The sequence below is a fragment of the Aulostomus chinensis genome, chromosome 8 (genome assembly GCF_037954235.1).
Source record: "Aulostomus chinensis isolate RoL2024-O1b breed Wild chromosome 8, RoL_Achi_v1.0, whole genome shotgun sequence".
NCBI classification, from domain to species: domain Eukaryota; kingdom Metazoa; phylum Chordata; class Actinopteri; order Syngnathiformes; family Aulostomidae; genus Aulostomus; species Aulostomus chinensis.
In genome coordinates, this window is record NC_141327.1 from 4,324,819 (window position 1) to 4,348,583 (window position 23,765).

The window sequence follows — 23,765 nt, forward strand, 5'->3', positions numbered from 1 at the left end:
AACCTCCCAGGGCCGTCAAAACTCTTAAAAAAATGACTCCAAAATAATCTTTGTTTTTAAATTCCTTCTGATTTTTTTTTTTTTTTATTTGGGTGAATTGCATCAATAAACCTTTGGATTATGCTATGCAGGTTTTCATTATTGCATAGTCGACAAGAGGAGAACACACAGCAATGAAAGATAAAATGTATTTGATATGAATATTTGAATAAAGATGGTATAAAATAAACAAACCAAAACTTCTTGTATGCACTGTAAACTGTCATGTCGGGACCATCAGGACCTTTTCCTCTCGTCTCTGTCTTGTTTCAGAGAACTGGACTCACTGACTCTCAGAAAGAGGTCAAATAAAAACTTGATTGAAACACGATCAAAACTGAATAACTGTGCAAACAACTTTATCTCTTGCGCAAATGTTGTCTTGCTGCCAACCTATAACACAAAATCCAAAGTATTCTGAACTGAACTGTTTTCTCATGGTGCAGATTGCTCTCTGTGTTTCTCTCTCAGGTTTAGTAACTATCTGGAAACAGTCCATCGCTCTTGACCTGGCTAGCCTCAGTGAGACTCCTGTCCTCCTCCATCTTCTTTAGAGTTGTTCGGTGGTCAGCATTGGTAAACAGCTCTCAGGTGCTTTAGCGCCACCCACTTAGCTGGTGTGTGAAGTAACTAGGAGAAGCGCTCAGTACAGCAGCTCACGCGAGAACTCAACAAACAAGACAGCAGGAAACATCAGATTGAGACTGTGTGGATCACGTTCAGGTGTATGATATTAATGTGAATTTGGACTCAAATGTATAATATTCGTTGCAGCTTTAGTTTACACCGCTGCAACTAGACATGACCATGTATCATTTCCTTCTTATTGCCACCTTGTTAGGGATTTGTATCAGATTGGCAGTTGAAACAAGTCTTGATGAGACACCCCAAGTTGGCGTGAGTGAAGCTAAAATTGAGTGGGTCAGGGTGAAAGGTAATACCATGTGCAACCATCATTTGTATTCTGGAATAGAATGTGATTACTGGTGGAGGCTTGTGGAGTGATGCTAGCTAAGGGACTGGATGCCTCATGAATAGGGAGGATTCCAGCAACTGTGAGCACTACCAATATGAGGCCAAACGCTGCCATCCTGAAAAGTTTCAGGACCTCAGCCCTGTATCAGCTGCTCAGCTGTCAACAAAAAGCTTCTCCAACATGAAACTGAATATGTGTTGTATTGAATTTTGGACCTATAGCGGTTAATTAATCTCTCAGGTGGTTTGTGCAAAGCCTCTCTGCATTAGCTGTCTGAGTCGTTGGTCTCATACAGATGCAGCAGGTGAATATTCAGGTCCTGAGCTGAGAACCTGACTTCTTAAGTGGCGTATTGTTGAAGAATGAACATAAACAGCTGCAGCAATTTGCCTTGTTACCATGCCAGGCTGCAGCAGGCTAATTGTCCTCTCTCTGACTTCTAACTTCTGTGCCATGGTGGTGGAACACATCTTCAGAAGATGGGGCCTTTTTACTGATTCCATCGTATGGAACATTGATGTAGTGAATCAGCGTCCTGATATAAGGTACCTCTGCAGAGGATTGTCTATGCAAAGAAGACATGGACAAATAAATGGGCCTAATTTGACAGTTTTTGAGAGTTTTATACAACAAATATCTGTAGTGTTGCTTAAAACCATTTTAAATGGCAGTGAAAAACGAGCAAACATAATAGGCCTGAAGTAATAATGGGCCTTAATATAATAAGAAGTACCTTCAGGCTCAGGCCCTAATAAGTCTTCTATGTGGCATGGTGGTGCAGTGGTTAGCACTGTCGCCTCTCAGCAAGAAGGTTGCGGGTTCGAGTCCCAGCTTGGGCACGGGATCTTTCTGTGTGGAGTTTCCATGTTCTCCCTGTGCCTGCATGGGTTCTCTCCAGTTCTCTGGCTTCCTCCCTCAGTCCAAAGACATACAATTGGGGACTAGGCTAATTGAATACTTCAAATTGACTGTTGGCCCTACCATGGACTGGTGACCTGTCCAGGGTGAACCCTGCCTCTCACCTGTAAGCTGCTGGGATAGGCTCCAGCCCCCCAGCCACCCTTAGCAGGATAAGTGGATAAAAATGGATGGATGGATGTTATATTTGTGTTCATTTGTTTATCCCACCAAATTGTACAAAACAATGTACATATGTATTTCTTTTAGCTTCAGCGTGCTGGTTTCCCTGGACAATGACAACATACAGAATAACAAATGGGAAAGCAAGGATTCCATTTGAGGATTATTTCTGAGAATTGTTTCCAAGTTTTGAGGATAACAATTTTTAAAACATAGTTTTCATAATTATTGCTGAGCCACAGGTTGATGAGATAAAAAGCGAGGAAATGTAACTGCGTTTCATCTCCTGGTGTTACAGCATCATTATCAAACAGCTCACCATGTGTGGCTTATCTGTTTAATCTCACAACACCCGCCAGCAAACAATAAATGCACATTGCAGGAGGAAAAAATTCCATTATGATTGTATTAATTCTTCATGCTTTTCATGACAGAACTTTATTTACATGGATTGAACTATTTTCATTTTTAAACTCACATCTAGTTTCAGAAGATCCTACTTGTCTAATTTGACAAATTACCATCTGTCAGTCTGCGAATGTTAAGATGCATCACTTGGTGACACCTTGACAGTGGCTTCTGCAAGCTGTGCTAACATTTTGTTAAATCCATCCTCATTTAACTAGATTTTTATGTGGAGGTGGTTTCTATTCAAAAATATAAGAAAAAGGTTACCGCACAGCACACTAACAGTCCATCACCGGACTCTCCACTCTCGTTGCGGTCGAAGAAGGAATTGTGTTGCAAAAATGTAATGTTGGCATTTTTTCAAAGCTTTACAAATCTATGCTTGTGTCATGTCGCAACCACAACATTACAGAAACACTTTTGGTCCCACAACCATGTAACATGGATGTGTCAGAAGCTCAGGTTTATGTCATGTGTGTGTCCAGATACATTTTTCAAAAGGGAGCATATATGTACAGTAAGATCCAGAAAGATGTATTTTCATGTCTTAATCAGGCACCCGTCTGGTACATGTCATATCCTAGAGTATTTGTGTTGATGTCATATCTCTTTGCTTTTATTTCTTTTCAAATTCGTTGTGCTATAATTTTATTTGGATGGATTAACATGTTAACTCTTTTATTACTAAAATATGAACCGGTTAAAATAGTCAAGACTTTTGTCAAGGCTTCAAAGAACTCCAGAGCTTCCTACAATCGTACCATCATACGTTCTTATCTTACAATAAATAGAAGAAATCTCTGTCCATCAGTCCTTTAATCTCCTCGCTGGAGCTGAATCCATATGAAATGGCCGCAGAGAATATCCATACATGGTGATGTGGCCTCATTCTCAGTGAATCATTGTCCTTGCCCTTTTGTGTACAAAAACTTCATCCACAGCATCACTCTACCACTGCAACACACATTCTGGTCAAAGCTCAAAAGATGGTGGTGTTCAGAGATGCAGTGACTTTGCTCTCATCAATGTGGTTCTGTTGGGTTTTGTTTGCTTTTCTGACGATTGGCGACTCAACACACTCGACAGGAGAGACTTGCTACAGACTGGGACATTAGGCGCTTTCACACTGGCCACCGAGCCGCTAACTCAGGGCGGTGAACTACTGTTTTGAAACTTAAAGACTGTCACTGGGCTAAACCTTCTTCTGATGCATCATCACTTCAGCAAGATGAGCAACCGGGGAGCCACTGAGATCAGGGAGCTGCTGAGCATCACTGGTGAGAGGACCGTGGACAACCACCTCACGGGACTGTGAAGGATTGCTTGTTGTGTGAAAAGGTCGTGGAGGAGCTTGGTTGACTTGGTTATCACTGGAAGTTGAAAAAGCAAGTTGAAAAACTTACCGGTACATAAAAAGTACCACCAGGTCTGTGACCAGGAACAGAGGGAGGTTGGACTGGGACACTGCGAGGTGTGTCAGACTGTCACTGGGCTAAATATTCTTCTGACACATGTTGTACGTCACTGTTCGCACGCAACTTCGTGCTGCACGCCACGTCACATGTTTACGCTCACACGTGAGGGGACTTTTTTGGAAAGAATATCACACCTCCATTTCTACCGGACTGCAAAATTGGTGCATTCTGTGTCTAAAAAGGGCTTTTGTGTGGTGAAACCGCCACACCAGAGATCGCTTAGCCAGCCGGGTCTCTGGGGATCGATATAGTGGAAGGAAAGACGCAGAAGGCAGCATTCAGCATCTTCCTGACCAACTCCACATCGCTCAGCTACAAGATGGATGAGCTGAATATCAGGACACAGCCATCTGTCTGGACCTGCTCAATTATGGTTCTCCTCAGAATACATTCCTTATCGACATTGTTCCTACCTTACATTGTTTGGACTCAATAATCCTACAACAACATGCGATTGATGTAGCCTCCATAATCTTCTCATCAATTACCAATTGAATTTAGCTAAGACAGTGACTGACAAAGCACTTTTTTCCCACTGTTTATTTGCATTTTTGCCAAAGTCTTCTCCTACATGTAGGTCTGTGGTGCAACAAGCACATTTCCTCAGCTCTGCATTTAGCTGCAGTGCACACATCCCCGGGTATGGACTACTGTTTATTAGTCTGATTTCAAATCTGGGCAGCCCTGATTGTCTTCTGAGGAGTAAAATCACTCTTAACACACCTTGCACCACAGGAAAATCTGTCAAGATTATCTTTGGATCCTCAAGTAATTGGGCCTTCACTGACTTGGGTCAGGATGGAGGAATCAGCCCAATTTGCCCAGCATAAGCAGTTGAAGCTGGTTCAGATCATCTGATTAGACGGTCACAAGCGTTAACACAACCAGCATCAACTTTTAATTTGTGTTGTTGTTGTGCATTGTATAATGAATAGGGGGCAATGATGGGATCAGCTGCTCCTACTCAAACATATGACAATTAAATGGGGGTAAAATATGAAATATGTACAGGCTGTTTTCACAGGACATTTTCATAAATTTCCCTGGAGATATTGCTTGCACCTTGGCATTGGAGGTCTGTGCTCTATGACTGTACTGCTAGAGGTTTATGTTGCTCTCTTAATCTTACCAATTGGCTTCTCTCCTCATTTGAGAGAGAGGCAAACTCTCCCACGCCTCATTAGAAGTAGCCTTGCATAATATCAGCTCCTGTGCTGTGTTTCTGTCTCAGGTCCAGTGGAGCACATCCAGCTTCTGGCTCCCTTTGTGGTCATAAGGAACAAGGAGGTTAACATCACTGCGGTGGTGTTGCCCAGTCACTCACGCACCGTCACTTACTTCTGGTGGCTCGGAAACAATACAGAGGTAATTCTTCAGACAAAGCTATTTCTATTTATATCTGTTTCTCTAGATTCTGTCGCTTGAAATTAAATCTCTGTGTTATTTTTGTAATGCAGTTTTGAAAGATGGGGCACTTAAGCAAATGTGCCGTTCTCAATGCACACCCAGATAGCCCGACCTGCCTGAGCTCCAGTGAATTACATCAACACGAAGCACAACCTTTCTCCAGGAAATCATTTTTAATTCACATTTGTGGCAGTATTGTTGTTTTCAATGGGATTCACTGACCTATTTCAAGTTTACATACATAGAGTGCATCAATAAGTAATGTGGCCTATGTAATTATGGCTCTGGGAGGGCCAGTGTTATTGTTTTCTAATAATGAAATAATATGACGGGGTGTGAAATAGTTTGACAATAAATTTGGTGCATACGTCCACACATATCAGGCTGTGAAACCAAATGACTTTCGCTGCCAACAGCCGGTCAATAACAAACATTAATTATGACCCTGTCCGTCAGCCTCGGCTTTACTTTAAGTTTTGTGTTAATTATTAAAAAAAATGTAACATGCTAAGATGACAAGCAGGGTAAAAAAATCTCTGAGCCATTTCAAATGTCTATGACCATTTATAAAAAAAAAAAAACACACAGAAAGAACAAATATCATGATTGTCGATATTAAACTAATTATTAATTTATTTGAATACTTGCGCACTGTTATGGAACATCACGTTTTTCAAAGATGTCAAAATTTTCTTGTGTACCGTTGACATCTTTTCTTCACATCTGAGCTAACAGAGTTAGTCATCAGTTTGGTGAGAGTACAAACAGTGCTTTATAAATGACTAATTCATGATAATACTAGCTGGACATTACCCAGCAGTTGGATAATGTTGACAGCAGTTTGTTAGGGATTGAGAAGTTAATAATACCCATAGTTTTTTTCCTTCTCTTCTTCATCATGCTGAAAATTTGCATCAAGATTTTATGACCTTCCCACCAAACTTTGTTTTAGCTAGCAGATATTAGCATTTTTTTGCTGTGTGCCTAAGGACAGTATCACAGGATGGTGGAGACAGTTGTTACATTATTGCATTTTTTAAAAATCTATTACTTACACGCCCCAAAGAGTGCAAGATGACCAAAATCACTGAATCCAGTGCACTTTGAGAATACTTGTGGTGCATAGCATTATTTTGTCATTTATTTTCTGCTTGTAGCCAGTGATATCACTGGATGGGAGTATCTCGTACACCTTCCACAACGAGGGAATGCACACGGTCACAGTGCAGGTGGCTGCAGCCAACAACATCCTGCAAGATACCAAGGCCATAGCAGTCAAAGGTAAATACAGGTGTTCACAGAGCTTATTTTATGCCTGCACTTTTTAAGATATGCTCATAAAAAGCTATTAAATGTTCCTAAATGCAAATCAGCTACTTATGCTGTCATTTTTGGACTCCCAATAATATAAAGTGTTGAAATAGACCTTCTTGCAGAAAAAAAGATCACCTGTCGAACCTCTGAAGTGTCTTCATTCGGACTGAAGTGATCCAGAGTATCAGTAACACAAGACAATTTATCATGAGCGGATGGTGTAAAGCTGTGACATTTTCTAATTATCTGAGAGTGTATGTGGAGCATTTAGCCAAAAGGAAGATCAGGGTATATGAGAAACCTTCTTCCTTTCATCAATTGCCAACTACCTGAAATTTAACTTGAACAAAATGACAGTTGGCACAAATCCTTGAGAATAATGCCTCCCGGATCCCGGTGAATTAATGGCTGATTCTCCCCTGACTCTCCTCGACAGAATTCTTCAAATCGCTACTTTTATCTTTCTCCCCTAATCTGGACGAGTTCAACCCTGACATACCCGAGTGGCGACAGGATGTGGGGAGAGTAATTAAGAAGGCTGTCCTCCAAGTGAGTGATTTTCATTTTCTCCCCAACCTCCTCCTCCATCACCACCACCCCTTCTCCTCCTTGTCTCTCTGTCTGTCTCCTGTTACTTTCCGTCGTCTTTGCTCCTACATTATCTCTCTCCCTGCTATTTCTCAATTATTTCCTGTCCCCCAATTACCTGTGCCGTCCAATACACTGGACCCACTGGTGCAGCAAGAGAACGCCCTCGGGCCACCCTGTGATTCATCATCAGACAGGTGTGAAGACGCCTCTGCTGTTCCTCTCCTCCAAGGTGGCTTCATCTGTGCTGATTCCTTCATTTTAAAAGACACCATTTAAAGGGTCTCGGGGCTTTAGATGTGACATCAGAGCGACCTGTCACTGTGTGTGTGTGTCTGTCTGTCTGTCTGTGTTGGCGTATTTAAGCGTAGGAGATGCTCAATTGCTCTTCCTTTGTGTGGGCACCTGACCCGTCATCGCTAAGTGCTACTCATCACCTCATTCACAGTTCATGAGTAGCGGAGTGCATGTGGTGCCTAGCCTCGGGGCAGCTTACCAACGTAATGAACGGCAGGGCTGCAGGTGGGTGGCGTAGCAGGAAATATTTAAATGAAGCAGCTCATGAATAACCTGGGTAACCCAGACTCACGACGGTGCTGCTGAGTCCATTGATTCAAATTGGACTGTGATGTCATTTAAAGTGAAATCATTTGAATATTGTTGTGACATTTCATAGTGGTCTCACTTAGAAAGCTAATATTCCTCCATCAAGCATAGATGTAAAATGCCAGTTGACTGATTGATGTAAACCACCCTGACCACACACTGGTTTGGTTTATGTTCAAACTCACTGGACTGAAGCTGCAAGTTTCAGCACTGAATTTAATCAATCAGTCAATTACCAGGGTTACTGATGCATTAGCAGCAGAAGCTATGATGTGTTTCATTAGCCACAGAAAATGTATTTTGGATCTTTCACTTTCCATGTGACTGTTTTCATTTATAATCAGATGAAGAGGAACAATACTGCCAATGTAAAAAAGACAGAGATGGTAGAAGCTCACACACACACGCACGCACACACATACACGCACGCACCTATTGGTTCCTTATGACTGTGCATCAGCTGGCAGGGTAAGCTGTGGGGGCTCCTGTGGCACATACTCTCACAGTTGGGTGGTGAACTTGTCTACCTCCAGCGGCTGCAGGCCAGGCCGCTGTATGGGAGCACTTCGAGTTGGTCTGTCCCCTGCAGTGGGGCACACGACCCCACCCCAGGTAGAGTGTGCTACACAGGGGTGCTGGTCAGTTTTTCAGCGCTGGTGTGTGTTTCACATCCCGTGTCATGACCTCTCCCTCTTGTGTTAAGCTACTTCTGGATGCTGGCAGATTGTGTTTAAGCTTCATTTAAAGAGTGCTACAGTCCGATAACAGAGACCTTTTGTGTGCTCTGTGGCACCACAGGTGATTTACCTCTGAACTTGCATGGGGCTGCTATTCAACCGGAATTTGTTGTTGTTGTTGTTGTCGTCGTTCTCAGTATGCTCTTCTTTAACACAAAGCTCCTCCTTCAGTTACGAAGGTCAGGGATCTCTGGCCTTTAGTTCTTCTCCCCTGTTTCTTGGTTTTCTGTAAGTAAGAGGAAGGTCCTTGTCAGCTCTGCCCAGTACAGATTCTTTCCCACATGGCAGCTGGTTGTGTAGAGGGCGCTCAGAGGGTGTGATGCTGTCACTATAGCTCCTGTCTCACTGGCTTTGTCATACCAGCACACAAGTCTGCAGCGTAGCCAGAAAGGGGGCTCCATAGGAGACCTCATCCTCTTCAGGGGACCTCATCAGGGACCTCATCCTTGTCTACTCCACTGACAGAAATTCACATAGTAGCAGCTGGGGCTTCTATCTGCATGTCTCTCTGATTCATTTTGGTTTGAGCGGGCTCCAGCTTCTGGAGACTGGCCAGTGAGCAGTCACAACACCCGGCGACATCAACACCACGCAGGACTGCCTTGTTTACGTCGCCAAAACATCCTGAAATGTACTGCTAGCTGGGGATGTCGCTGTAGTGCTTCGACACATCAGCTCTTGTGAAAGAACACTGCAGCCTGTGGAGCTACCACTTGTGTTGCTTTGATTATTTCAGATTCCATTGGTACCTCTGATGGGATTGCTAATGCTGCCTCGAACGGGGTGCTCTTACTCTGCGTGTTGGAGCAAACCCCTATGGCCATCAAGTGGTCGAAAGTTAAAGAAAAACACAAAAAGAAATGAAATGAAAGGGTGGCGTAGATGTCGGTGTTTAAATCAATGTAGGCTTCACTCTGTCAGCTGCAGGTGGGTCTCAATACATACACGCGCCTGTTGAAGAAACATAATGTTGGACTGAGAGAAGCCATCTGTGTGTTCGCACCACTGATCTTCCCTCTTAACCTGCTCTGAAGAAGGTTAGATCAGCAGCATACATAACGGTGGTGATACACTACACTGAAAAGACAAACATCTCAGCAGGACAGAATATCCCGGGTTGCCCCTGAAGTTACCTCACTAGCCTTCTAATCCTGCTTCCTGGAACAGGCCCCTGGTGTTTTTATGCATGTGCCCATCTGTGCCTCTCTAATTTTATCATCACGGTTTAGTCGGCCCTTAAAGGAGACCTCCCTGCATTATTTTGCTCCAGGGCACCAGCTCATATATGGACTGTCTGTGGGCCGTAGAGTCATCGTGGACACCGACTGCATCAGCTTCACCATTTTTTTTAAGTTTTGGCCCATGAAGGGCAAAAGGATGTGAAAGAAACTCTTGATGCTCTTAGAATCTGGAGATATAACTTGTAACTATTGATATGACACTTGTGTTTTCATCTATTGACATGATCCTGTATCTTCTGCTCATATGAAAGGGCTGAAGATGTGTTTATGAGGCTGCAGCTGACAAGTTCTTTGTACCCGGGTGGTGACAGAAGGGGTTATTTTTCCTCTGTTTTGTTCTGGTTGAAATCTCTTGCTTGAGACAGGCCAGTACAGAACTGATGGCATTTCAACATAGTAAACAACTCCCCAGCAATAAAATAGGAGATGAGAGAGGGAATGACTTGCAATTAAATTCAAGGTCCATTTAACTGAGTGCTGAGCTCTGTAGCGCAGTTGCTGAGTCTTTCAAGTCATGACTCAGGTTCTGTTTGCTACTCGGATTAGTGTGCGTCTCCACGTGCATCTGGAGTGACCGCTCATGATTGGAACATCGCTCTGTGTGCAAATAAACCCAGACAACTTGTAAAGACCGAAATGTGTTCTTGTTGGAAGGAGATTCTTTGGCCTTGTGTGAAAGAAATTAAAACAACACAAGACTGGATCTGTATCTTGGCTTGTTCCAGGCAAATTGGCCAAGTTACAAAATTTCAGATGTCATGAAATGGTGAATATGATGCTGAATGCATATCGTTACAATCCTAGGACATCAGTAGAGTAGGTGAGGCCTTAGTCACACCACAGACTGAACATGGTCGTATGTGGCTCAGCCCATCTCTGAACCAGCTATTGGATATTGATACTTCTTCAGCCTATCTTGGGTGCTGTATTGATGATGGATCTTAAAACCTAGAAGTACATTAACATCTTTCAACATCTGCTTTCCTCGTCCCAGAGTCAGAAGTATTTTTAACTGGCTTTGCAGTTCAGTGCCTGAATTAAGGTCACTGCTTCATACTAGCTTCAGATATATTTAAAGTTTAGTTCTACAAAATAAAAAGCCATCAATGTAATTATGAATTTCTTTTGTGTTTTAAAAATGTCAGCAGGCTAAATGAGACTAAAAACATGGTGCCAAAACAGAGGCAACGCAAAGTTAGCTGTGGGGACGTTTGTTCATAGCATAGCATTAGCTCTGGTCTTCCCACAATTACAGTAGCCCAAACATGGATGAAAACCTGTAAAACTCAGGGAACCCATGGTGATGCTCACCTCTGGGTCAGCCCCCCAAAAAATATAGCCCCACCCTCCCCCCCCACCCCCCATATTTAAAGTTGTCCGCTTGTAACTGATGCATGTCAGTGCAGGTCTGAAGAGCCTGAGCTCATTCCGATGCTTGTGATGTCCATTCACTGAGGAAGGTCATCTCCCTCCATTGTCTTCCTTCAGTCTCCTCCCTGTCACTGTCTACAATGCTGATAATCCCCCATAGCCTCCCTTGAAGGTCAGCGCAAGCTATCATCTCCTTAGTGCTTCCCTAAAGGCACACAATACTTTCTCATCCAACTGATGCATGGGAAATCATGCAGAGTAATGTGATATTTTCCCTTTTTCCTCTGGGTCAGACATTTGTGGTCCAAATTGAAAAATCTCAGCAGTTATTGGATGGATTGCCATGTATTTAGGACTGCATTCATGTTTGTTATGAATCTGAAATAAATTCATCGCCTTGTTTTCCCTCTAGCACCAACATCGACTGTCCAGCGCGTTTCCATTAAGCCGGCTAAACACTGTACAATTATAGAAATGTTTGTTTCCAACTCAAACTCTAGAAGTAGACAGTCTGCGATGTCAAGCCAATGCTTGTGATTCATGAGCTCAAACACTGACTGTCAGGCCACCACCTAAGTGCTCACACAGAGCACAATTATCAACAAAGATCTATTTGGAAGGAAGATGTTTTTGCACCTTCAAGAAGAAGAAGACAATGAAGGATTTTTTTTGAAGTTGAATAAGTCAAAGAGGTCAGTATTTGTTCTTGTTCGTGTCTGTCGTGATCAGAGGAGTACACACCAAGCAAGCGTGCATGCTGCTGCTGCCCCAGCTTCACCAGCCTGGCTCCAGTGACGCAACATGTCACCGTAGCACTTTCAGATGCTGTCTGACACTTGGCATAATGTGAAAAAGGCACTGAAGTCAGGAAAACGGCCCGTGGCTCTGCTTCAACTGTGCAAGAGCATGATGACTGCTGAACAAGATTTCACAGCAAACAACGCCCGATGAGGCTGAAAACCGGGCCAACTTCAAAGTGAATCGTGCAGTTCAAAAATTGGACCTGAAACAAGTTCAAATCATACATTGCAGGCCTTGCTAGCTGACGACACTTAAGAAACAAAGGAAAAACAGGCATCTGCACAAGCTGTAAATGGTTGCGAGGGAAAGAGGGAGTATCTGAAAGTGATCACACAGAAATTAAGTTTCTGGGATTTTCAGAGGTGATTCACATGCTGAGATGGCAGAAACGCTCTCTCTCTCTCTCTCTCTCTCTCTCTCTCTCTCTCTCTCTCTCTCTCTCTCACACACACACACACAAGCATGCATCAGTTTCTAGCTTATGGACAGGTGGTGTTCAGGCTCACCAGGGACAACAGAACAGTGATCAATAGTTGAGCATGAAGGCTGCATTACCCAGCTGGTAACTACCTAAACATCACAGTGAAATCCCCCCAAATACATACATCTTTGTATTATATTTGCACCCATTCAAAAAAATCAATGTGTCGAAATACATTTCTTCAAATAAATGTATTGCATTGTGGAATCAATGTTTCAACACAGTCTGAGGCAGATGTCCCAGCTGCAGGTCACCTCGACTCATCCTGCCCTCTTTCTGCTTTCGTCCTAGTCGGATTTTTGTATCTAACAGTTAACTTGCAGAGCCTCAAAAGAGAAGGCCAAGTGCAATAAGACCAAACATGGTCGAAGTGTGTATTGATTTTGATGATTTTTTTTCCCGGGGCTATTGCCTCCTCTGTCATCCTATTCACTTTGTCTCCCCCTTCTACCTCCCCCTCTCTCTTTCCAAGTCATGCCCACAGCTATCATTTATCCATTTCTCTGGTAGGCTACCCAAATAGTGCTTTCTGTGCTTGATAATTGATTATCCTTGGCTATAACCACTCCGCTGTCCGACCAGGTCACAGAGAAAGCATAAAAACATCACAGCCTCTAAAATGATGATTGATCACCAGCACAGCTCTGCCTTCCTCGCTTGTACAAACTGATTATGAGCTAAGAGCCTAAAAATGTTTTTCGGCACTGAAAGAAACAAATAGTGTCTGGCTTCACCTTTTTGTATTAAAAGCAAAATAAGCTTTTGACAAGCGTGGAAATTGAGATAGAGCCAGAAAACTTTCACCAAATTTGTTCTGTCTTGTTTGTTTCTGATGAACGACACCATTTGCAATTTAGGGTTTGACATACAGTGACTCCACTCTTTCTGTGACTGCGCTGCCAGTTTAATACATTTGTTGCTAAAGCCTTTTGGCCCTGACAAGGTTATTATTGTTGATTTACTCTTTACTCCTGAATTTTCAATAAAATGTGACATTTAATTTGACTTGTTGATAGTAGAAAGCCGAGGGATCATCAAAACGAATTGACTTCTTTCTGTGGGCACAATGAGTGTCTGCACACAATTTCATGGCAATCCATAATAATAATGGACAAATGCCACCATCCCTACGTCCGTGCTGCTGCTGGAGTGACCATTTGTTCAAATGTGGGCTGACTGAGAATAATAGAGGCGTATGCATGTTTGATGAAAAGACATAAACACATGTGCCTATCTATTCCTTTCCTTAACAACCGTTGCACAAACAAGAAAAACAAGCTGTGCAAATTATAGGAACCAGATGCTTTCCAGTACCTTTACTTAGAATCTGAGCTCTTTTGTCAGTGCATGAGCATGAATTAATAAAGCCATCAATATACAGTCCACTCACATCACACATGCACACAGAATACAAAATGGCCTGTATAGGATGAGAAATAAGTGCAAATTAAGAGGCTGCAGGTAGCATGAGCGAGCAACAGATGCTATCATGGGTGAAGATGCACTTCTACAAATCTTTACTGTATTTGCAGTACTAAGTCACAGCCATTATTATTGTTATCATGTCATCACCTTCTTAAAATAATTGCTGAAGTCAGGTTTTTGACAAGGCGGCACAGTGGTGGTTAGCGGTGGTTAGCGCTGTCGCTTCACAGCAAGAGGGTTCTGGCTCGAGCACACGGTCTTTCTGTGTGAGTCTCCATGTTCTCCCTGTTCCTGTGTGGGTTCTCTCTGGTATTCCAGCTTCCTCCACAGTCCAAAGACATCAAGAGGGACCAGGTTAATCCAGACTCTAAATTGACTGTAGGCGTGGCTGGGAGAGCCAATGGTTGTCTGTCTATATGTGTAGGCCCTGCCATGGACTGGTGACCTGTCCAGGGTGAACCCCGCCCCTCGCCTGAAGGCTGCTGGGATAGGCTCCACCCCCACCACCCTTAACAGGATAAGTGGAAGAAAATGGATGGATGGATTTGTTGACAATTTATTTTTGCTTAAATTGACTCCTTATGATGGTTTTCTCTTGTTTTGTGTTTGAGAAACCCCCCCCCAAAAATGACACGCAATTATTTTAAAAAGGCAACAGTGTCAGTTTTTTAATATTGGTTTCAGCTATAAACCATAGAATGAAGCAACAATATCCATTTTTAGCTTTCATCATACAAAAGAGTGAAGGGAAAACACACAGGTACTTGAACATGATCACCAGCTTTGGACTTTTCTCTTTTTAAGTGCTTCCACCACCACTTAGCAGCAGCTGACAGGCAGGCAATTATACCATGAATGAGAATTTGAGTACATAATTATAGTCTCTCCTGAGACTGGAAACTAACTTTTCATAGAAGATTAAAATGTGCAGTATAAAGCCACCACTTGTGTCTCAAATGAAGCACAATGCCTTGAGTCAGCTGGAGTTGCATTGACTGAGAGGGGTGCATCCTCTTCGGCTGTTGAACCAGCTGGGAGGGACATACTGAAGGCAGCAAACCCCACAAGCTGGTGCACACTGACTGACGATGCCCTTTCTTGCTTGTCATAATCCTCTGGGCTGTTTCTAAGCATTTGTCATTTTAGGATTTATTTTTACCAGTTCTGCATTCATGCATTTCTTTGTTTTACTTTCTCACTCGTTGAGGGTCCGCTGTTCCCTTTTCCTACCAAATTGGTGTAGGTCCCTGAACCAGTCCCTTTCAGGAGTGTCTGACACTTAGTTCTTTAGACTGGATCGACCTTTTGAGCTGAATCGTGGCATCGTGCATCATGCACAACCCAAGCAGAGCTGTCTCTGCTGCAACATCCCAACCAGTTCTGTTGTGGTAAAATCCCATATGAAGACCAGCTACATGAGGTGCACAACTCAAGGAGAATAAAAGAATATTCATGATAATTTCATTGGCGAGATGACATTTGGGCAGAAGACATGCCATCACAGTTAGCAAGAAATAAATGATAATAGGTAACATTCAATAGCTGAGCTGGATGACAAAACAAGCAGGGAGTGAAATCAACCAACCAATTTTGACGTTTAGGTGTACGAGGCCATCTAGTGGCCATAGTGACAATGAAGATTGGAAACAGATGGTTAGAGTAGGAGATGGCCTGATGGATGGGTGCATATTTTACACTCGTTTTTTACACTGTCCTCATACTTCTCTTAGTGATGATGAACCTGGGTTTATATCATCATATGCGGCCATGCCTACCAAGCCATGATCTCCCCTCACACTTTTTTTTATTTTCACCTAATAAGACCTTGACCATTTATTTGTAGGTGGTGCAGTGGTTAGCCTCGCAGCAAGAAGGTTCCGGGTTCGAGTCCCGGCTCGGGCACGGGATCTTTCTGTGTGGAGTTTGCATGTTCTCCCCGTGTCTGCGTGGGTTCTCTCCGGGTACTCCGGCTTCTTCCCACCATCCAAAAACATGTAATTGGGGACCAGGCTGATTGAATACTCTAAATTGACCGTAGGTGTGAATGTGAGTGTGAATGGTTGTTCGTCTCTCTATGTTGGCCCTGCGATGGACTGGCGACCTGTCCAGGGTTAACCCCGTCTCTCGCCCGTTGACGCTGGGATAGACTCCAGCCCCCCCGCGACCCTTAATGTGTAGGAATAAGCGGAAGATGACGATGACCATTTATTTGTAATGGTTGACAACAGAAACCTTTGTGTCGTATCCACAGGTCGGAGGACATGACTTATGTGGTGGTTTGGGTTGGAGGACGTGTTAGAGACAGCAGGACTGTTTATGGCCTGTATTTCTGTTTTACCACAGGTGTCGGACTTCCCAGAAGAGCAGCTTTTGGTTGCTGTGTTCCCTGGCATTCCAACAGCTGCTGAGCTCTTCCTGTTACCTCACAAGAACCAATCAGAGGACAAGAAAAAAAGTGAGGCGGAGCTAGAGCAGGTATGAGTTTTTCCCCTGGTACGCTGTGTTGAAACCATTTAAAACAGTATTATTCTGACTGATTATATCTGCCTGGTCTGCTGTGTATCAGGTCTCGGATGTAATCGTTGGCGCGCTGAACCAGAATCTGGTGGAGTTTGAGCTGAAGCCCGGCGTTCGAGTGATCGTGTACAACACACAGTTAACCCTCGGTGAGAAAGATTTCCCTCACTCCTGCATACAGGTTATAAGCCATACCATTAATTTGTCCAGGTACACCCAAGTATTTCCTAGATTTCGCTCTGAAGGAATTGAGGTTTTATAACTATACTGTGATGAAAACATATTTTTTTTAGTCGGCCATTTAAATTCCTGTCAGTGTGGCTCCATTCCAGGCACAAAAAAAAAAAAAAACACAAGGTATTATGGGAGTGGTTTGATTTAAATTTGAGCTGTTTGAGTCTAGGGATCTTTTATGGCCGCCATCAAAAGCTGAACATCTGTTCGATTTCTCTTACAGCCATCCAACCACAAAATGAGTGTTAGACAGAGTATAATTATGCTGATAATTTAGTCCTTGAGAAAGAACAGTGTACAGTTTCGAGGGCAGAAACAGAATTGGGAAGGAGGCAACAGCACTGTTCATTTTACTGGAAATGGAAGAGTTGGTTGACATCGGAGACCTTGAGGTGGAGTCCTGCCAAAGAAAAGAAAGAAAACAAATGGCTGAGGTGATATTCAAGTCTGTGCTTGCATCCATGGATGCAGATTGATAGTGAATTATGTGGTTGGTTTGAAAACTATACTGTCGGCTGAGGCCTTGGTAGTTCTTTGTACCTCTACATTGTATTTATTGCTTGGCCGGTTTCATTCGGCACATCGTCTCTGGAGACGCACAGCTGTGAGCCGGCTGCAGCTCTGAGTATGCACCGCCTGCCATGCAATGCACTCTAATGACATTGGAGGTGTACCCAGCTGGAGCCTACTTTATATTTCACCTCACAAAGAAAAGGTCTTAAAAGCCTTCAAGCTGCCTGTGAAAGGTCACCATGCCATCTCCGAGCTTCAGGGCTCGGGTGAAGCTGACAGAAGGCAATGCGGATTTCCTTCAATGACATGTATTGATGCGCTGTCCAAAATCAGAAGAAATTAAGGTGGATGCTACAAAAGCAAAACAAGACACTGTGACGTGAATCGAATTAGTGCTGATTTGGTCGAATTGTCTTGTGAAATATTTCTTCTGCTTCACATCCAATGGAAATATATGAATTCTCTGTGGTTGTCACCCTCTTCTGCGTTAAGCAAAAACAGTCATTTCATGCTACCATAGTTTGTCATTTGAGATTCCAAATACTTGTACTTACTCTCCATTTGACAACACACAACTAGCAGTGGCAGTGATTTACAGGTGAGTAAACACAGTAGTGATGTCAAGAATGTCTGATCGGGGAGGAAACAGAACCTTCAAGAGTGAAGACATTGATTTAGTGTCCAAGAGGAAAGCTGAGGAATATGGTGACTTTGCTTATGAGACTCCAATGAAGGGTCAGAATTCTGTTTTTTCATTTACCCTTTATTAACCTTTATTCCTAAAGACAAGGAGAACATTTGCCAAGCGGAGGATCCATCTATCAGGTCTAACCACAGAAGCTACATATCCATGTGCATCCCCATGTACATAACCACATCCACCCATACATGTGCTACTGCTTGTTCATCTATGTACATATCAGTCCATAGAGATTCTGCATGTAGAGAGACAAAAAAAAAAAGTATTTTGCATCAATACTTAACCCAAGCTTTGTTAGGTCAGGCCTTACTGTCAACCCATGGATGAGCTACTTTCATTCACGTTATCATCATCATCCATTTGAGTCTTTACCTTTAAATATGATTCTCTTCATTGTACTTATGTCTTCCATACTCACTCGTGTATAGTAGGAAATAGGCCCTTTTTAAGCGATCTATGGCGGCAGGCAGTTGACAGATGGTGCGATGCGTGCGCTGTATGTTTGGGGGGCATTTTCAGCTTCATCTTTGTGTTTTGAGGGTGTGTAAACAGATCACCCTCTAAGTCATTAGACACCTAATTATTCATGGGTGTGTTTCAGGCATGACATCAATCAGACCAATCAGAGAGCCTTGTGTTATTCGCTTTAAAGCCAAGGTTGCGCCAGGGCTTGGCATCTTACCATATCACACATTTAAACTCAGGAGAAGTGAGCACTTCTCCTCAGACGAGACCTCACGCACCAGATGAAGGTGCGTAATGGCGGCCAATGTTTGCACATTGTTCATCATCAATAGCACGACATGTCAGTGCCACCCATCTGCCCGTCTGATTAATGCACACTTTTAATATCACGACACGAACGCGCAAGTGACCAGAGAGCAGCCTGGTCTTGGTCAATGGCATGAACACTTTGTGGTGTTCCAAAATAGCAATGCAGCATGGTTGCACCAGACCAGCCTCATTAGAATACTTCAGCACCTGTCAGTGCAGACAGAGCGCAAGTCCATTTGCTAGTTAAAGGGCGAGGGCGCTTGGTTTGAAAACGTCATATGCACTGGCTTGAAACTAGCAGTGATGCTTGTGCTTGACAGAGCTCCAGCTTGCATCACCCCATTAAAATAAGGCCCAGACGGCAGTCCGTTCTAAAATTTGAAGAGCAAAGTCTAATTTAGGTGCTAGGGTCATTATTTGAGGGTGTAGAATGTGATGGATGTGGCGTAGGACTTAGACTCGCGGGTTGTTATGAAACAGGAGGGTTTCATCAGTGTGACGCTGACGAGACAGCTGACAGTGGCACAGAAAGGCAATCCGGTCGTTGTGATTGTGGTCATAAGGCTTTAACACCTTGATGGCTGTGTCAGAAAGTGGGAGAGACTGTAGATAAGGGAGAAAATGAAGATCTTTCCTGACTGACACACAGGCTTTCTACTTACAAAGAGTTACTTTTCTCAAGGACCCAATTTATTCAGTAGCATCACTGTGATACGAAAATACCAAACTCTTCCCATTCAAAACATTTATATAAGACTATTACCGACAGTGTTTTGTAAATTCACTTCCTCCATCTCTTTGATGGAAGTATGCGCTCCTGGACTACTTGCCAGATTACGTTTGTGTTTAATGTGCCAGATTAGGGTAAATTGCTGTTTTTTGTTTGCTTTATTGTTTTTGGTTTTGTTTTAATATGCAGTCATCGGTCGACACATTAAAAAAGACTTGAATAACAAAAATCACTCAAGAGCACTAAAAGCAGAGCGTCCCGTGTCTGCAGCTCCATTGGTGGACTCCATTCCTCGACACAGCAGCTCGGCGATGCTGATGCTCCTATCAGTGGTGTTCCTGGGCCTGGCAGTCTTCCTCATCTACAAATTCAAGAGGTGCATACTTTTGTGATTACTTCCACCTGCTGCACACACAGAATGATCACTTACAAGCCTCGTAGTATATATCTATTACCATATGATACATTATTTATGGTACCAGACAAGCAGTCTGGAACAATCAGCTGCAGCCCTGTTTGGAAATTTCATCTGACATTTCCCCCCTGGAGGTTGCAGACATACTTCCAGCATCATTTTAATGCATGAGGCACATGTGTGGAATCTAATCAGAGATAAAATGCAGAGAATACCACCATTAAAATGGTTTAATATGCAGTTGCTGTAGCCAGGCTGTTATTTGCAGAATAAATTATTCATATTCAAAATTATTCTCTTGAAAAGTCAGAGGGAAATGGAAAAATTGTCATTAATTATGGATATGAAATTTTTCCCATTAGTCTAAAGAGGATGCATTTTTTTTAAAGAAATCTCTCAGTTGGCTAAGCAGAGCAATTAATAACCAAAATGAATAGTAATTTGAAATAAATTGGATAGTGACTAAATAGAGATGTGTGTTAGGCGTTATAAATACAGATGGGGAAAATATACCACCGTTACACTAAGTTGCTTGTAAATTAGAAAGTTAGCCAGTCCTTTCAGGAGACAGGGCAATTTTCTTTATGGTTGATTTTTAAGTACATATATTGGTTCTGAAAAAAAAGTTTCTCATCATGGAGGTTTACTAATGACTCAAGCAGGAAACACGTGTGCAAAAGGAAATTACAGTTTTCTCACAGTATACTCTGGCTCCCCTTTTAGAAAAATACCTTGGATCAACATATACGCAGAGGTGAACCAGGAGAAAGAGCAGGAGATGATCGGCTCGGTGGGCCAGGGCGACAGCACGCCAAAAATCACGCTGAGCGAGTTCTCCACGTCCAAAGAACTCATGGAGAAAGAGCTGGATGCACGGGTCAAAAGTAAGTTCAAAGCCTGCATAAAGGTTGTTAGGTTTAATGTAATCACTCGTTTGTTTGTTTTTTCTCCTCCTTCATATGAACAGTTGAAGAGATAGACAGGAAACAAGGGAGAGAGAGAAAGACAGAGAGAGAGACAGAGAGGGATGACATAAAGGTATCCAGCCTGACATGATGGTGCAGTTGTGTTGTTTGCACTCTTGATGTAACGACCTTGCTAGTATCAAAGTCAGCGTTTACCTTGACTGACAGCTCCCTGAATGGTTTGGTGAGTCAGGATTTTACTGCATGGGGTGTATGATAGAAATCCTGAGAAAATTCTGGAGTTGTTCAATCTGCTAATGTGTTCATCTGATCATTTTCAACAGACGCTGCATTCGTGAGACAGTGAAATAGCACGCAGCGGGGAAGTCGTCTGTCCCACTTGGATGAGTTGAGTTGTATTTTAGGGGTTAATGCTAATATATAACTTTAAAAGCTAACCCAGATACTCTCCATTGATAACAGTTAATATGAATACTATATTGCATATTACGTGTTTTTAAAATGATCATTCAACAAACACAGAATTTTGTCACTGGTATTTCTGCATCTATCATGATATGATGTTCACTGGTGTTTCAAATTGTCTCAGGGTCGCTGAGTCGTTTCCCGACATGATAAACAATTAATGTGAATCTTGTTACTGCGATTAGTCCATCATCACATGAATGCAGCATTAATCTCCTTTTCATTGTTTTTAATTATTCAGTGAGGAGTGAATCAGAGGAAGCGTCCAACAGACAGTCATACCAGGATTAAAGCCTCCCAGACAGTCATGAGGAAATATTTACTAAAATCTTCATGTCTAAATATTCGTCCTCGGGATTCAGTAAAGCAGCTCCAGCACCGCAGCTGCAGCCTTCATTAGTAAACCTTTTGGCCTCAGAATAACTTGTTTTTAAAAATGGAAATTTTTCGTCCAGTCCACAGTAACAGCAAGGTTGTCCACAGCCAGTACTGCTTATTCTGACCTTGTGTGGAGTCTCTGTTATAATCAGTAAGCAGCACAGGTCATGTGGCAAGTGCAGTTTGTGGATTCATGTAAGTAAGATGGAGCTCCTGTAGTTTGGGAGCTTTGGATTGCTGGCTGATTTTGACCTGAGTGCAGGAGTTCAGCATTCACTGCATAACACAAAACAGAAGCAATCCTCCGTTGGTAGTGGACACGCGGTAGCTCCAAGGACATCAGTATTCTGCTGTGTTTCCAGCTGAATAACTCATTCAGCTCATTGTTCATTCTTCCCAAATGAATATAACCTGAGAGGAGTTATATAATCCACCAGCGCCGCGAACAGGTTCTAGTTCAAATAAACCCTGTTAGAGAATTCAAAACAATAATTATGTAAACTTGAATGCTACATTGAAAACGATGGAATTTCATCATGTGAAAAGAGAAGAAGGGCGCAGTATTGGAGGGTGAACCGCCTCTGTCTCGAAACAACAATGGAGTTCAGAGGGAATCAAGGAATTAATTTGCGGAGTGATTCTGGATTAGTTCTAGTCATGCTTTATGGAGATTTGGGAGGAGAAGGCTGGTATTATTCAGTCTGTTTTATACAGCTAACAAATCAAATAAAAGAATACCGAAAGAAGCAATGTCATTTCACACTTTTACTTTATTATGCAGTGAGACATGTTTGGAGGGGGCGACTCTCACTCTCACCACATCTTTTTTCCTTTCAGTTTTTTATGAAAATTCAAGAATTTTCTCTGCACGTTGCTCGTGGAAACTGTCATTTGGGTAATTATTTTGACACAAAGGCACAGCTATTTGTCACAAACGTGCTCAGTCATACGTTTTTATTGACTTCTATTAAGGCGCGTAAAAGCTGTGTCATTTGCCCTGACAGCGGGATACTGCCAGAGTTTGGACAAAAGTTGCTCGGACAGGACTAAAGAGTCCTCGTGTTGGGACCATTTCCAGTTCAGCAGTGGATTAAAAACACATTTGGTATTAAAAGGGTGCTGTGTGTGTGAGTGTGTGTGTGGGGGGGACCATGCATCTGTAACATCAGGCTTCAGCTTCAGCCTTGTTTTTTTTCAGGCTTCAATAATAAATGCATTTTTAACCCTTTCAGTGTTGGTTTAGACAAAGTAAAGGTATTTTCAATTCCCTTTTTTTTCCCTGTAAAACAAAACATGGTGCCTGCTTACAGAAGCGTGTACCAGCACATTTCTATTGCTAATATCAAGACATCCACCGTGAATCAGTCTTCACTGAGCAGCATGAATGTGAGCTACTTAGTTAGCTTGCAAAAAAAAACAACTGTGCAGTTTTGCCTCTTTGGTTCACTTTTTGGTTTCTCTAAAACAAATGTTTTTGGCCCGTGGGCTCCGATGTGTTCATGCTGAGCTGAAGAGGATGAGGGAGGACTCCTTCAGCTAAGTGAGCACAAGTTGGGCTTTGTTTCACAAAAAAACACAAAAAACAAAACAACAACAAAAAAAAACATATCCAACACAATTTTCAAAATGAAATATGTCAACTTAAACATTATACGGGTACGGGTCTAACTGGCAGTACCTTCATCGCCCAAACTTTTGCAACGACTGCTATAGGATGTCCTCAGAACTCTACTTGAATTTACATATATACATTTGTCACATAACATGGCAACACTGTACACTTGACTTATTTATTGTTTCATTTATTTCTACTCTCAACACTGGGGCTGCGCATCACAATATGTTCGACTGCGATGTTTAAATGGCAGGACAATTCTGCACTTGATAAAAGCTTATTGCGCATCAGAGCAACATTTTAAATGAAATATTGTGGTGCTGCAGAGGCGTCTTCCCTACGTGTCTGTGTTTCCTCAAGATCCCCACAAAAACGACGCCATCGCTGTTTGAATGGATTTTTCAAAAATGTAAAAATGAAAATTCCCTTTAATATCACGAGTCATATCACAATATCAGTCAAAATCACCACAACTGGATAGTTTTAGCAAAATGCCGCATGCTGTCAGACTGCTTCATTATTGAAAGCCCAGTAAGCAACATGATTTGT

At 42.6% G+C, this 23,765-nt stretch overlaps 1 protein-coding gene across 1 annotated transcript in view; it reads left to right on the plus strand.

The window, feature by feature from the left end:
- Nucleotides 1–23,765, plus strand: part of sorcs3a (sortilin related VPS10 domain containing receptor 3a) — a 246,077-nt gene that overhangs the window by 219,068 nt on the left and 3,244 nt on the right. Inside the window, exons 20-26 of the mRNA XM_086210510.1 lie at nucleotides 5,210–5,343; nucleotides 6,543–6,666; nucleotides 7,136–7,248; nucleotides 16,293–16,424; nucleotides 16,516–16,615; nucleotides 19,688–19,793; nucleotides 20,556–20,716. Of these exons, the coding sequence (XP_086066636.1) occupies nucleotides 5,210–5,343; nucleotides 6,543–6,666; nucleotides 7,136–7,248; nucleotides 16,293–16,424; nucleotides 16,516–16,615; nucleotides 19,688–19,793; nucleotides 20,556–20,716 (870 nt within the window). The remainder of the gene's footprint in view (nucleotides 1–5,209; nucleotides 5,344–6,542; nucleotides 6,667–7,135; nucleotides 7,249–16,292; nucleotides 16,425–16,515; nucleotides 16,616–19,687; nucleotides 19,794–20,555; nucleotides 20,717–23,765) is intronic.